This window comes from Chionomys nivalis, chromosome 7 (assembly GCF_950005125.1).
Source record: "Chionomys nivalis chromosome 7, mChiNiv1.1, whole genome shotgun sequence".
In the NCBI taxonomy this organism is placed as follows: domain Eukaryota; kingdom Metazoa; phylum Chordata; class Mammalia; order Rodentia; family Cricetidae; genus Chionomys; species Chionomys nivalis.
This window is the reverse complement of record NC_080092.1, coordinates 69,141,468-69,154,954: the sequence shown is the minus strand read 5'-3', so window position 1 is coordinate 69,154,954 and position 13,487 is coordinate 69,141,468. Positions and strand designations below refer to the sequence as shown.

At 48.4% G+C, this 13,487-nt stretch overlaps 1 protein-coding gene across 11 annotated transcripts in view; it reads left to right on the top strand.

Annotated features, from left to right (window-relative positions):
• Positions 1 to 13,487, top strand: part of Msi2 (musashi RNA binding protein 2) — a 362,844-nt gene that overhangs the window by 221,876 nt on the left and 127,481 nt on the right. For all 11 annotated transcript variants that reach the window (XR_009057374.1, XR_009057373.1, XM_057773597.1 and 8 more), the window contains exon 7: positions 11,008 to 11,056. Coding sequence is in view for 9 of the 11 variants with exons in the window: in XM_057773597.1 (XP_057629580.1) it covers positions 11,008 to 11,056 (49 nt within the window). In the remaining 2 variants the exon portion in view is untranslated. The remainder of the gene's footprint in view (positions 1 to 11,007; positions 11,057 to 13,487) is intronic.

The window sequence follows — 13,487 nt, the reverse complement described above, 5'->3', positions numbered from 1 at the left end:
TGACACACCCCATATCTGATCAATATCTGTGATCTTGATGTCTGTAACAGACCGCTGACCACATGCTTCCCTGGATACTACGTCAATAATTTCTACTTCTCAAGGCAGATGGGAAGGTAAACAATGATCATTGTTTTCTCTTCACTCAAAGAAACTAGCCATCCTGCAGAGCCTTCACAAGACGGTACGGGTGGGGGTGGGGTGGAGTAGGGTTTGAACCCCAGACATTAAGGCCCTGCTGGGTTCCTGTCGCCACAGAACCAGCTAGAGCTGGTTTGCTCCTGGAATGTGACAAGGAGCGAGCGGGACTCCTATCTCCTTACTGCTGTCTGCTTAGAGAAGTCACTTTCCCAAGCACCTGCCCCTTAGTCTTAGCTGCACTTGAACTTCGTTCTCAGCAGTATTGTGTTCGTCGAAGGTGTTTGGGGAATTTTAAAGCGACAATGTAGAACATCTTTAAAAAAAAAAAAAGTCACTTGGCACTTCATTTGGCTAATTTTGGACAAGGTTTGGGGTCAGTATTAGAACTAAGTAACCCATGGGTCTTTGGCCCAGGACTCTGTGACCAGGTGCCAGGGAGATTGACTTCTGGGTGGCCTCCCAAAGGACAGAAAGCTGGAGCCGATTCCATTAAGACCCAGAGAGAGATTTGGGGTGAGCGATGAATGTGTGGGGTACTCACTCAGGGACTCGGTGCCCTCCAGTGGAGGGGCGGAAGCTGCTATTACGAGCTTCTGGGTGCTTCCACTGCTGTGTTCAGATCTAACAGCTCATCTCAGGGGGAAGGGAGAGGTGCTCTGTGACCTCTAGGTCACCTCTGATGTGACTCCAAAGCCTATAGTTCTGAAGTGATGTAGGTTCTTCTTACGTGCTCCCCCACCCCACCCAGTCCTCCCAAGATCTGGCTGAATTTATCAGAATGGCAAGCTGCTGGGGGAGGGGGAGCTCAGAGCCTGTGGCAATTCTTTCCTTTGCTCCCTGTAATCAAGGCAAGTGGATGGCTCTGGAATCCTAAGAGGCCAGAGTCTGCCTGTCATCCAGCCCACAGGAAGGAAGGCCGTGGGGGGGGGGGGGGGTGTCCGTGGCTTGAGGTATCAGAAAGCCTCAGGGTCATTTGGACACCACATTCCTTTCACTCAGGCTCTGCAGCTATCTCTGTTGGGCAGATGGAGAAGACTCAGTAAGTACTGGTTTAATGAATCAATTCTGGCCACCTTGGCCAAGTGCTCATCTCCCTGTTTCCTCATCTGCCTTCTCCTGTATATAAAAGAGCAGAGCAGAGCGAGGCTTGGCACACAGAAGACCCTTGCAGATGCAGACAGGCCCTAGACCCTCCATCAAGCTGTGCAGCTTCCCTCCTTGTTCGGCAGGCAGAAAGAAGTAGCACATGGCCCCAGGGATTGGAACCAGAGATTGGAACCTGGACTTCTCAAGCCTGCAAAATGCCTCTCCTCCCCCTCCCCTTCCCTGGGCGGATGGCTGCAGCCACGCTTGTCACCGTCCGAGATTGCATTGGCCACAGGAGATGTGGATGATTTTTCCATTTGGTCCTGATGTTTATTTCATGCCCATCAATATCAGCCCGTATTAGGACAGATGAGGTTCTTATTTACAGGCTGTGCATTTTCACACTTGGTAATTATAAACCCTTCCCCTGTTCGGTCAGAGTCGTGCGGATCCATTTTGGCAATTAGCAGTTTAGTATTTGTTTAATGGGAATGCAAGAGACTGTTACAGCACATCAACGCTCCCCTAATGATGGGCCTCTCTCCTCCGGAGCTGGCAGGTTTGGGCCTTTTTCACGGTAGGTGAGGCCTGATGGGAGAGGTTGGAGACAGGGAGAAAGGAACGTTCAGTAGCCTGCCTGCCACTCCCCTCCCCCAGAGCTCACTTGCATGCATGCACGCACGCACGGCCCTGAAAGCGGGTACTGGATTACCAGAGCACAGCAGCCGCCACTCGAAGGAACGTCACACGAGAGGCCGTTAGGCCAGATGCCATTTCCCTGTGACAGCTGTCAGCTTGCAGCATCCAACTGCTTCTCCTCCAGCCGCTCATGCCCAACCTCTGTCTCACCGCCTCCCTTCCTTTACCTCTTCTCCACACCCTGACTCAGATCTCCCTAGAGAACACCTCCTGCTCCCTCCCTGGGTGCTTGGGGGTTGCCGGAGATGAGGTCTTTGTCTACACAGCTGACAGGGAGCCCTAACTCTAACCAGAGCCTCAGAGCCTCTTGCTGACTGCATTCTCTCAAGATGGGTCTTCTTGTGACTGTTCCCCCAAGGGCATGCCGATCCTGTTAGTGGGTGTTCTTTGGTGTGACCCCACTTTTCACTGTGTATGGATGTGTGTTCGTGTTCATGATACAGCAAAAGAAGTGCTCAGAAGGTCAAGGAATTGGGCCAGCTTCACCTAGGATGAGGGTCTGCTGAACCGGAGACTCAGTGGCCACCATGCCAGCCTTCCTGCCAGCCTGAGGGTGGAAGGCATGGTGTGTATTCTGCAGTGCCCACTGTCCCTTGTGGACAGCTCTCACAGGCTGAGGCCTGGATTGGCTTCCAGGACTCCCGTCCACTTCCGGCTCTTGCCCTGGGACCATGGAGGAGCCCAGTGATGAGCTTTAGAATTTTACCTGCCTCAAGGAAAGGAACCTCCATGTCCCCCTGTTCCTTCAACTCTTCAGTTGTCCCCAAGGTCACTTCTGACTGTTTGGGAAGCTTTTAAGGTAGCACTACCCTAAGCTCTTGGAACTTAAGAAAATGGAACAGTGAAAGGAAGCAAGAGCTAAGGGTCGTACCCAGTTTCAAATCCCAGTGATATGCCAGCCGAGCCCCTTAGTCTCAACAACTCTAATTTCTTCAACCTATAAAATGGGTATGATAGTATCTGCTACAGAGCTTCTGCAAGAATTTAATAAACATTGTAAATTGCCCCTTAAGCTGTAGTAAGTGGTCACTATCACAGCCATCACTATCCATCTTTAATTGGGGGGGGGGGCACATTTCATTAATAGAATCTGCATTCAACAGGAGGTCTTGCCTGTAGGGAAACTGCCTCAAGCCAGGGAAGGGTTCTCTAGGAAACCTCATCCCTTCAGGACCCTGACAAGTGTCCCTTTGTTACGTACATTTGTAACTTCAGTCTGTTGAGCTTCGGGGTTTGGTTTTACATAAGTAAAATGGAAAAGTGGGGTGATTCCGCATGGGTTAAAAACACAGAAGTAAGACAAATAGGACCGACAGAACACAGTCCTGCTTGAGAAGGGAGAATGTTCTAGCCACAAGACTTACGAGCCTTTAATGAAGAGTTTGGGAAATACACTTAGTGCTTGTGAGCTGAATGGTAAAGACGTGATTAAAACAGCACATTTAATGTTACGTGTATTTTACCACATTTTAGAAAAAGGATGTAAAAGAAACCAAGAAGTCTCGTTTCCTGCTATTCAGTGGAGATTCAAGTGTGAATCAAAACAAACAAGTCCTTGGGGGCTGGTATAAGCGAGAGTGTTGGACTTCTGGAATTAAACCAGCAACATCCAGCAGCAGTGACTGGAACAGAAGTCATGAGGGCACCTCTGTTGCTGGAACCTTCCAGGGTGAATGCACAGAGAAGTGGTGAAGAGTTCTCTTGACCACAGCTGGGGGGGCAAGAATCTCGACGAGGCCGAGGGGCATAGGCTTGAGTCCCTGAGACCAGCACCAGCATGGCAGTCATGGGCCCTTCCTTGGCAGCTCTGGGATGAGCAGTGGGAAAGCTGGAGTTCAGAGAGTTGATGATAATCTCTTCCTCATGTGCTGATATGAAGTCCAAGGCTATGATAACTCTGTGGAAATGTGAAGAGGAAGAGGAAGCTTTGATTTCATTAGATTGTCTTAAAAGTTCTGGGTTCGGGGCTCGGAACTTGACAGCCGCTGAGAGTGCTTGTCTAGCATGCAGGAGGTTCCGTCTCGTGAACTAGGAATGGTGTCGGAAGCCTCTGATACCAGCACTTAGCAGGCAGAAGGATCGAGAACTCATGGTCATCCTTGGCTATGTAAGTGTTCAAAACCATCCTAGGCTGTATTTTGAGACAGTGTTTCAAAACTACAATGCTAGATTCGGTTGTTGATCCTTCTGGCTACTTTAGAGCAAAATCCTGATTTTCATAGATTAAGACCAGAACAAGAAACAGGGTGCATGCTTGTCTCTGTGTCCAGCACCCCACCCCTGGGCAGCTCAAGGCCCACTGATACCAGCTAGCTTATTTTTAAGACACCTGCTCTGAGTAAGGCCCCTCCCACTACATTTAACCATTTAGAACAGGGGTTTTGTGCCTTTAAGAATGCAGATCACTAGGGAGCTTAAGAGCCCTTCTGCAGGGTGCCTTACAGTAGTAAGCCCTAGGCAACCTTAACAAGCCAGAGGGGGTGGTTTAGGCAACAGGTGTTCAACAGCCCTCCGGGTGCTACCAGAAGCAGCAGTCAAGGCTAAAACCACAGATACAAATTGCAGCATGAATTTAATGGGGTGTTCCGGGCTGCTCCCTCTGCCGCCTGCTCTCTCTGTCAGTGGTTAGCACCACCGCCCCCTTTGTATACTGAGAAGGTCAGCATTAGAAAAGGACATAATCAGGAGCCACTTTAGTCTAGACACAGCGATTGGAGCAGAAGTGACCCACACTTGACACAACACAGGTTCCAGCACCAGGTCCTAGGCTTCGGAGCCTTGAATTTATAGAGCGTAGTGAGGCCTCTAAACCCTATGGGCTATCATGTCGCCAGTTCTGCATTTGCGGGTGTTGATGTAAGCTAACCGTTGAAGCATCCATGTGGGAGCAGGAAGAGAAGGCTAAGGGCCTTTGTTCTGGGGCGCATTGGAAGAGAGGAGGTTTCTCCTCTTCCTTTCCCCTCCTTGAATCTGGCCAGTTGATTTAAGGACCATTTGAAGTGTGGTTTCTTGCTTTGTTCTTGATAGGTATGATGTGTGTGTGTGTGGGTGCTGGGGTCCTGGGAGGAGTAGGGGCTGTGTTGACCGCAGCAAAGTTCTGGAACAGCCTCACAGAGCTGTTTTCAAAGGCAAACAGTTTTCAGTGGTGGATTTGATGCTCTCAGATGTCGTCTCTTTCCTGTTCCCCTTCTTCCCCAGCATCCTCTAAGGCCTGCCATCTGCATCCTCTGTGGAATCCTCACCCTTGGATCTTAGAGGTCACCTCATACAATTTCCTCCTTTGTTAGCTACTACCAGGGGACAAAGAGGGAGGCACCTTGTACTCCCCAAGACCCTGTGAATCTGGGATGGGAACCTGGACCCGTGCAGCACTGGTCAATCTTTCTCATCTGCACCTGGCCCCTGTGGAGTCAATACTGCGACTCTTTGATCTTTAGCCCTCTCCTGGGAGCAAGTTTTCTGTGCCCTCAAATCAGGTTGCCTTTTCTCAGTGGCTCCCCACCCCAGGAAGTTAATTCTGCGAAGTTCCAGGCAGAGCAGGCAATCCAAACGACTGAGGTCAGTTAACCAGACAAAGAAAGCTTGTAACTTCCCTTTGCATGGGCATCTCTGCATTGTGACTCTAAAGGTTGCTTGTTCAATCACCATGAGCTGGGGAAAGTAAAGTTTAAACTTTTGATACAGTCAGTACCATCTGACCACTTCAGAATCACCCAGCAAAACTGTCTGGCTCATATCAAATCTTTGAGGCATTTGAAACAGGGTTCACTCATTCATTAAAGAAATCGGGGTTAAGATGACTTCCCCTGCTGACTTAGAATAATGATTGCTGTGTGTTCATGGTGCTCATTTGGTGAGAAACATGTTGCTGTCTTCTCTTGGCCTTTCTAGGACCTAGGTGTTCACCCTTGCTGCTGGGATAAAGCTTAAAAGCAGAGGTCCTTACACACCCTAATATCCTAATATCTGTGTCTGTCTGAAAGGCTCCATTTGCTGTGTGGAACCTGGTGGCTTACTACTTGACCCTCATTTCAGCATTTTCCCTTCTTCTGTCCCCCCCCCCCCTTTTGCCTTTGTTTGCTCTTTGGTGTTATTTAAAATCCCATCCTCTCAATGCAAGGTGTTCTTTTCGAGTTACTTATTTACTTGTTTGGAGGACAGGAATTATGGATGTATTTTCTAGTGTTACAAGAATGCTGTGTGACAAGCTGCAGAAACTCAGTGGCAGACAGTAGCTGCTGTCTAGAGTACCCTGGGAGTAGTTTACTGATTTTACTGGTCTCACCTGGGTCTCAGCTGTGGAAAATGGGGAAAGCTGTTCTTCGCCCTGTGTGCCTCATCCCTTAAATAGGCCAGCCCAGGCATGTCCCTCATGGTGATGGCCAAGATCCAAGAGAGAACAAATGGAAGCTTGTTGACTTGCTCCAGGCCAGACCCCTAACAGATACACTCTTCTCTTCAGCTCATTTTATTGGCCAGGTCCTGTTTGAAGGGATGGGGAAATAGGCTTTTTCGCTTTGGGGAGAGAAACTACAAAATTACTGGGTGTTGGGTCATTAATGTGACCTGTCCAACAGAGCTGTGGGACCTTCCTTTTGATTGTATATAGGCTGATGTGTAGTCAAAAGTTTCTGTCCTGCTAGGTCCCACAGACATTCAGTCCAAAGAAACACACAGAGGCTTGTATTAATTATAAACTGTTTGGCCTGTTAGCTCAGGTTTATTATTAACAAGCTCTTACAGATTAAATTAACCCATAATTCTTGTCTTTGTTTAGCCACATGGCTTAGTATCTTTTCTCAGTAAGACTTTCTCATCTTGTTTCCTCTGCATCTGACTTATGACTGACTCTCTGCCTTTCCTCTTCTCAGAATTCTCCTAGTCTGGTCACCCCACCTATAATTCCTGCCTGGCTACTGGCCATTCAGAGTTTTATTAAATTAATAGGAGTGGCAAATCTTTACAGTGCACTTGAGCATTATGCCTCAGCACTGACGGTTTGCAAGTAGGAAGTGCCTGAGACGTGCATGGTGTGTAGAAGTAAATGAAGCTGCCACTAGCTGGATTTTTAGGTTAAGACTGGGTTGACCAAGCCTGATGTGGAATGTTCGCAAATGTTTAACTGCTACAAGGAAAGTTTGTATTATGTGGGCTAACACTGGCTTCATTCTGTATTGGTGCAGGGGCAGGTTAAGAAACCTTTCTCCATGTCAGTTTTTCCACTGCTGTTTCCACTGTGAACTCTCAGGATGTTAGATGATCAGTGCCGAGAGAAGAGGAGCAAGCAGAGGAGGGGCTGGATGGGAGTATACTTGCCAGAGGTTGCTTTCTCCCCTAAAGTATATTCACACCCTTTCTGTTCTGGACCCTCATTATTCAAACAGTAGGGTGGGGAAGAGGTCACAGGCCAATAGGAATACCTATGGGATCTGGAACCTCAATAGATACACAAATCCTAGGGTGTCCTGAGGGGTCTGTGGACCACCCACCTCTGGGCAAATCTAATATGTCCAAGAGACCCTCAGTGCTGCTCTCCTTTCATTGATAGCCGTACCTTGCTGAGGGAGATTTACTGGAACCTTCCACAGCCAGAAACTCACATGCTAGACCTTCCAGGCTCAAGTCAGAGAGCATCCCTTCCCAGCTGTCTGACCTGAAAGTTTTATGACCTTTCTTTTCCATTTCTAAAGGTAGGCTACCTTGGGTCATTACTAGAGACTTTTTGTGGTTGGGATAAACTTTTCTCCCAAACAGACCAGGCTCACACCAGGGCTTGGGACAAAGCCATCTAAGGCCGAGACACCTCATCTTCATGTCTTCTCCCCTCTCTCCTTCAGGGGACTCCCAAGACTAGTTAGGTACCTTCTCCAGTACAAAAAAAATCTGCGAGGTAGCATGCCACGACAATGTCCCCACAAAATGTTGGGTCTGGGGCCATGTCCCTCAGTGTTTCACAGGCTTAATGATGTCTTCTTCCTGAGGTCAGAACAACATCACACTATAACCCCAACGCCACACCCATCTTCTCAGCCCTTCTGGGAGGCCTGTGCCCACATAGCCAACTCCTTTGTATCAGTTTCAGGTGCGCACCTATGTACAATGGCTCCTGTGGAACAGGGAAGCTGAAATTGTTACCAGTTGGCTGGCTCTGGTGCTGACACCAGTCATCTCCACTGTGCCCCGTATTTCTCCTTAACAGAGACTTGCACAAGCCGCTTCTGTTTGATTCTCCTAGAACCGTGAGAACCAGGCCCGTATGTGAGGCTGCGGTTTTCATTCTATTCAGCCTTTGTGTATTCAAATTTTCCTGGTTTCGGCTCTTGCTGTCCTGCCAGATTTCCATCACATTGATGGCTTCTCTGAATTAATAAGTGTTTTGCAACCCCTGAAAAGTTCCCCCCAACCCTCAGGACTGGGACTTATCCATATTGGTCCCCCTCCCACTTTCTCTTTCTCTCCAGCTACTTCTTAGATTTGTATTTTGTAAAGTGTTATAGAATTCTTCTTGCACCCTGACACTTTATCCGTTCAGGAGGTCTTCCAGAGTCCCATTGTACAGCTGGACTGCAGGGAAAAGAGCCCTATTCTCTACAACAATACCTGCCCCCAAAACACACACACAGATCCCCCCCTCCCCACACTCACCAGGGTGAAGGGACTGTGGAGGGTACAGAAGAAAGCAGGCAAACTTAGCAAGGAGAAGCAGGGAGCCAATTACACACTGCTGAAAGACAGGTTTTTTTTTTAATTTTTTTTTAATTCAAAATATTTATTTCCTACGGGGATCTGAATTTCAGTACGAAGACATGGCCAACACAGAAGGGAGGCTGTTTCCTTCGCTGCTAGGCATTTTCAGTTCAAGATTAGGATTTGGCAAACATCTCAGAAAATGTGGAGATGGGTGCACAGAAGCAGATGCCGCATTTACCTGAACTCTCCGCAGGCCTTACCCCCTACCCACACCCACACCCCAGGCATCTGAATTCTTCTGGCATCCCCAGGTCTGAGTCTGAGATGCCATATGCTGGAGTGTGACTGCTTTGTGTACAAACACACCGGTTGATCTTATGGTGGTTTGCTTGGGTGGTGCATGGGAGGCGTATGGCCTCAGCAGGTGTCTGGGGGACTCTTGAAGCCTGCCAAGGCCTGGGTTCCAGGAACAGCCCAGGGAAGGAGGCCCTGTTCAAGTGATCTCAAACTAACATTACCTCTCCTGCCAGCTGGTGCCTGGGAGGAGGGGGGGTCAGCTCCCTGCTGGAGGAGTCACCAGGCAAGGCTACCCTCCCCACAGCAAATGACTGCAGGAGTGGGGGCACCAGAAGGGTGAGGCCCCAGGAGCCTGTTTGTTCAGCCTGGGTTGCTTAGCAACAAAGGGAGCCCTGCCTTCAGAAGGATGTTTAAGTGAGGCCGAGCTCTTCCAGACTGGCTTGCCTACCTCTCCCATTCTTGCCTGAACTTCACTCTGCCCGCTGTTGTATGTGGTAGAATCTAGAAAAATGGATTCCGTTTGTCCAAAGGCACCGTTATAAAGCTCATTTCATTGTTTCACCCGGGAGGAGTGAGAAATGAATAGCCTGTGATTCCTCTTCAGGTGGCTTAGCTGAGCGCCCCCCTCCCCCCAACACACACCTCACAGCTTGCTTGTGAGCCTTTGAACATAAGTGAGTGCTAAGATCTTTCCAGACACATCCACACACCCCGACTGCTGCAAGCAGAGTCCGCTGGCTAACAGTTGTTGGGTTGTTTTCTGCCTCCAATGTTAGGCGCAAAGTACATGGAGAAAACTGCCACTTCCCCTGGCGAAACAAGTTTTCTCTGGGGTAAAGCTGTGTCTTGTGGCCTAAAGGATTAGATCTACAAATGACAAGAGTGGATTCCAAGGCCGTATGTAGGTTGTCGGTGGTTTCTTGAGATCTGAATGGAATCCTACTGCTAGAAGTGCCCAAGAGTTGCAGGGCATGAGAGAAGAAAGACCCCTAGCATCTGTGTGCTATGTGCTAAGGCTGCCATAGCAAAGCAACACAGGCTGGAGAGGTTCAACAACCAAAAGAGATTTGTCTCATGTCTGTTTATTCGGGAAGCCAGAAGTCCAAGATTGAGGTGAGGCAGGGTTGGTTTCTCCTGAGGCCTTGTTGACCTATGGTTTCCCGTCCCTGTGGGTCCCTGCCCTCACATCCCCATTGGAGAACACCATTCGTATTATTAGGCCCACCCTGATGACCTCATCTAAATTTTGGGTGGAGAGGTGGCCTGGCAACTAAGAGCACACTTAGTTGCTTTTGCCGATGATCCAAAGTGGATTTCCCAGCACCCAGTCAGGCACCTCAGAACTCCCTGTAACTCCAGTTCCTATGGATTCAACACCCTTCTTTTGTTCCTACAAGCATCCGCACACACGATGCATACAGACACAGGTGCATACACATAAATAAAAATTTAAATCATTTTAAGACTAAAGCAACCAGTCCACCAATACGGTACTAGGAATTAGGGCTTAAGTTGAAGAGTTTTAGGGAGCATGGGCCAGCCAGTCAGAGTGAAACTGCTGAAGTCTGTTGTTTATAACTGAACAAACTAAGTATTCATCAGAAGAGAAGTAAGCTAGGGCCTTTTGCTCTGTGGAATGCTGGCCAGTTGTCCTGATGTAGTAACCTGTGTGGAATATTTGCACAACTGAAAAGCCCAAAAATAAATAAATAAATAGATAGATAGATAAATAAATTTCCACAAATAATATAAACAATTCTAAAAGAGGTATGGATTTTTTTAATTATATGGGGAGGGGGCAGTGTATTCGTTAACATAGGTGCCCACGGATACTCTCCCCACGCACACTCTAAAGGGAACTATACCGTATGTTAACTAAGGTTATGCCAAGTAGAGGGTTTTGTTTTTATTTTCCCTTTTACAAATATTTTCTATTTAAGGAACTCTTACTTCAGTAATGGGAACCCTCTCCCTCACCCCGCACAGTCTGGGTTTCCAATATTGGTAATGGAGACTACCTCCATGCAATCTGTGTTTGTAATATTGTCTGTGTTTCGTGAGAAGTCCTGAAGCAGTTTCTCTTCTCTGTTTCAGGTGGAAGATGCGATGCTGATGTTTGACAAAACCACCAACAGGCACAGAGGTAAGATGGCCCCAGCGTAAGAAATCTGCCCCTTCATTGTTTCCCGGACTCCATCCCTTCTTCCCTCCTGTCCCATTGACCAAAGAGCTAAGGAAGAATTAGGAGCCAGCAAGTGGACATAGCCATCTGTCGGAGGGCTGGATGTTAATAACAGAGGGCCACTATAGCACAGCGCATCCGGACACCAGACAGTGCGAACCCTCTCGACTAGGGAACTCCGGCTGAACTGAGCAGCCGTGTCCAGCACATTCCTTAACTTACCTTTCTCATCCTGGCTCTCTTAGCGCCTGGCCAACCTCAGCACTCAGTTCAGTGATCCTAGTGGAAATTATTCATGGTAATTACTCAGTCGGACTGTCAGTTTGCATTGATGGAGGTAGCTTAGAAGGCAGACTGTCAACCTACAGAACGATCTAGAGGAGTTGGGAAAACCTCGTCTTGAATCTGTTCGCTGATTACAGCAATTGCAGATTTGAAAATGTCCCGTCTGCCTCCCAGTGCTTAGGGGACATCTATTCTTATTTGTTCCTCCTGGTCAATCGATGTTGTAGGAAACGGGTCTTACTCAATCTGGGGTCCACAAACCTTTGAACTGATTTACACAGTGTTTGAGCTTTGCCTAGGAGTGGAACTCTCTGAACTCCACCTGCCAGCAAAATATGTGAAAATCGTTGATTTGAATAGGAAAATGGGAGGAATCTGGACCATCTGAGGGCAAAGTCAGAGGTCGCTGTGACTTAGTGCTCTGTGTTCCAGAAGCGCTGTGTTTCTGGGGTTCCTATTAGCAGGGTGTTAATGAGCAGTGCTTCTGAAGAGGGGTGGCAGGAAAGGGTGTGGGATGTTCTCCAGGGAAGGAGCCCCGAGCCAGCCCAGAGAGCTATTTCCTTGCCACGTCTATTGCATTTAGAGGTTTCTCCCGTTGTTTACATTCCGGCTGTCACCTGTGATTAGAAGCAGTTATCCAGCGTTGACTGAATCTCCTTCCTGTTTGGGGCAAGCAGCGGAGTGAAAGGGAGGAAGAAATGAAGGGGGATAGGGAAAGACCTGCACATCCTGCCCTAGTGTGCCTGGTAACCCAGCTTTCAGTGGCTTTCTCAGGAATGGGAAGTTGAGCATTGGGTGGATAGGGCAGGGTAGAGGACAAGGAAAGAGGCAAGGAGACAGAGCTGGAGGGATGGAGGGTAGGGTGTGCCCGTGATGTACTGTTTGTGATCGTTTTTTGTCATCATCGGCCTTGACTCTGGTGTTACAGATGTCTAAAAACCACGCTGGGCATGGTAGCCACAGGCTTGTAGTTTCCTTTCCTCAGAATGCTGACATACAAGAGTCAACCTGGGCAACAAAGAGATTCTGTCTGTAGAAAGTAAACATGGAGGGGCTGGGGAAACAACACAGTGGTTAAGAGAACTGGCTACTGTTTCAGAGGCAACAGTTCAGTTCCCAGCACCCACCTCAGGTGACCGCCAACCACGCCAACAACAACCCCAGTTAGTCCAAGGAGAGGCAAGGCTTATAGCCTCCATGAACATCTGTACGACATATATACGACACACAGACAACAAACAGATGCATAATTTTTAAAACTGTGGAGCCAATGCACCATTTCCTTGTGTCTCTGATACGTTGATCTCCACAGCCATCTTGGGACTCAGAGAGTTGTGACTTTGGAGAAATTACTGCACATTTCTGTGCTTCCTCCGTGTCTCCATTTATAAAGTGGAAGTGGTAACCACAGTGTCTGACAGACTTTTAATCCTGTGATAAGACCCCACATCCGAAAGCACCTTGAAGAGGAAAGGGTTTATTTCAACTTACACTTCCACATCAGTCTGTCGTCAAAGGAACTCAGGGCAGGAACCGAGGCAGAGACCCTGGATGGACACTGATGACTGGCTTCTTTCTCCTGGCTGGCTTACACTGCTTTCTTAGCCCAGCTGCCTAGGGGTGGTACTGCCTGCAGTTAGCTCAGTGCCCCTACACCAGTCGTTAATCAAGAAAATGCCCCGCGGACTTTCCTACAGGCAGCCTGACGAGGCATTTTCCCCCTGAGGCTGCTCTTCCTAGATGACTCGAACTTGTGTCAAGTTGACTAAAAACCAACCAGGTCAAGTACTTACTTTACTAGTGTTGTTTGGCAAGCGTAAGGCGAAGCATAAATGTACATAAGTGTTAGCTCTTATGATGACTATCTTTACCATTCTGTGGCTGAGATACCAAGGCCCACGAGAGGGATATTCTGAGTCCCCACGAAGCTTCCAGCCCAAGGCTACTGATTCCAGACTCTTTCTATGTGTGCCCAGAGGGGAACAGGTTTTTCTGGGTGAGCGATCCCATCTGAATGTGTTCTCAGCAGTCATTGTCAGAGCTCAGAATCCCAGGAGGTTGCTGGGCTATGTCATGGTGACTGTGTCCTTTTCTTATTTATGTCAGG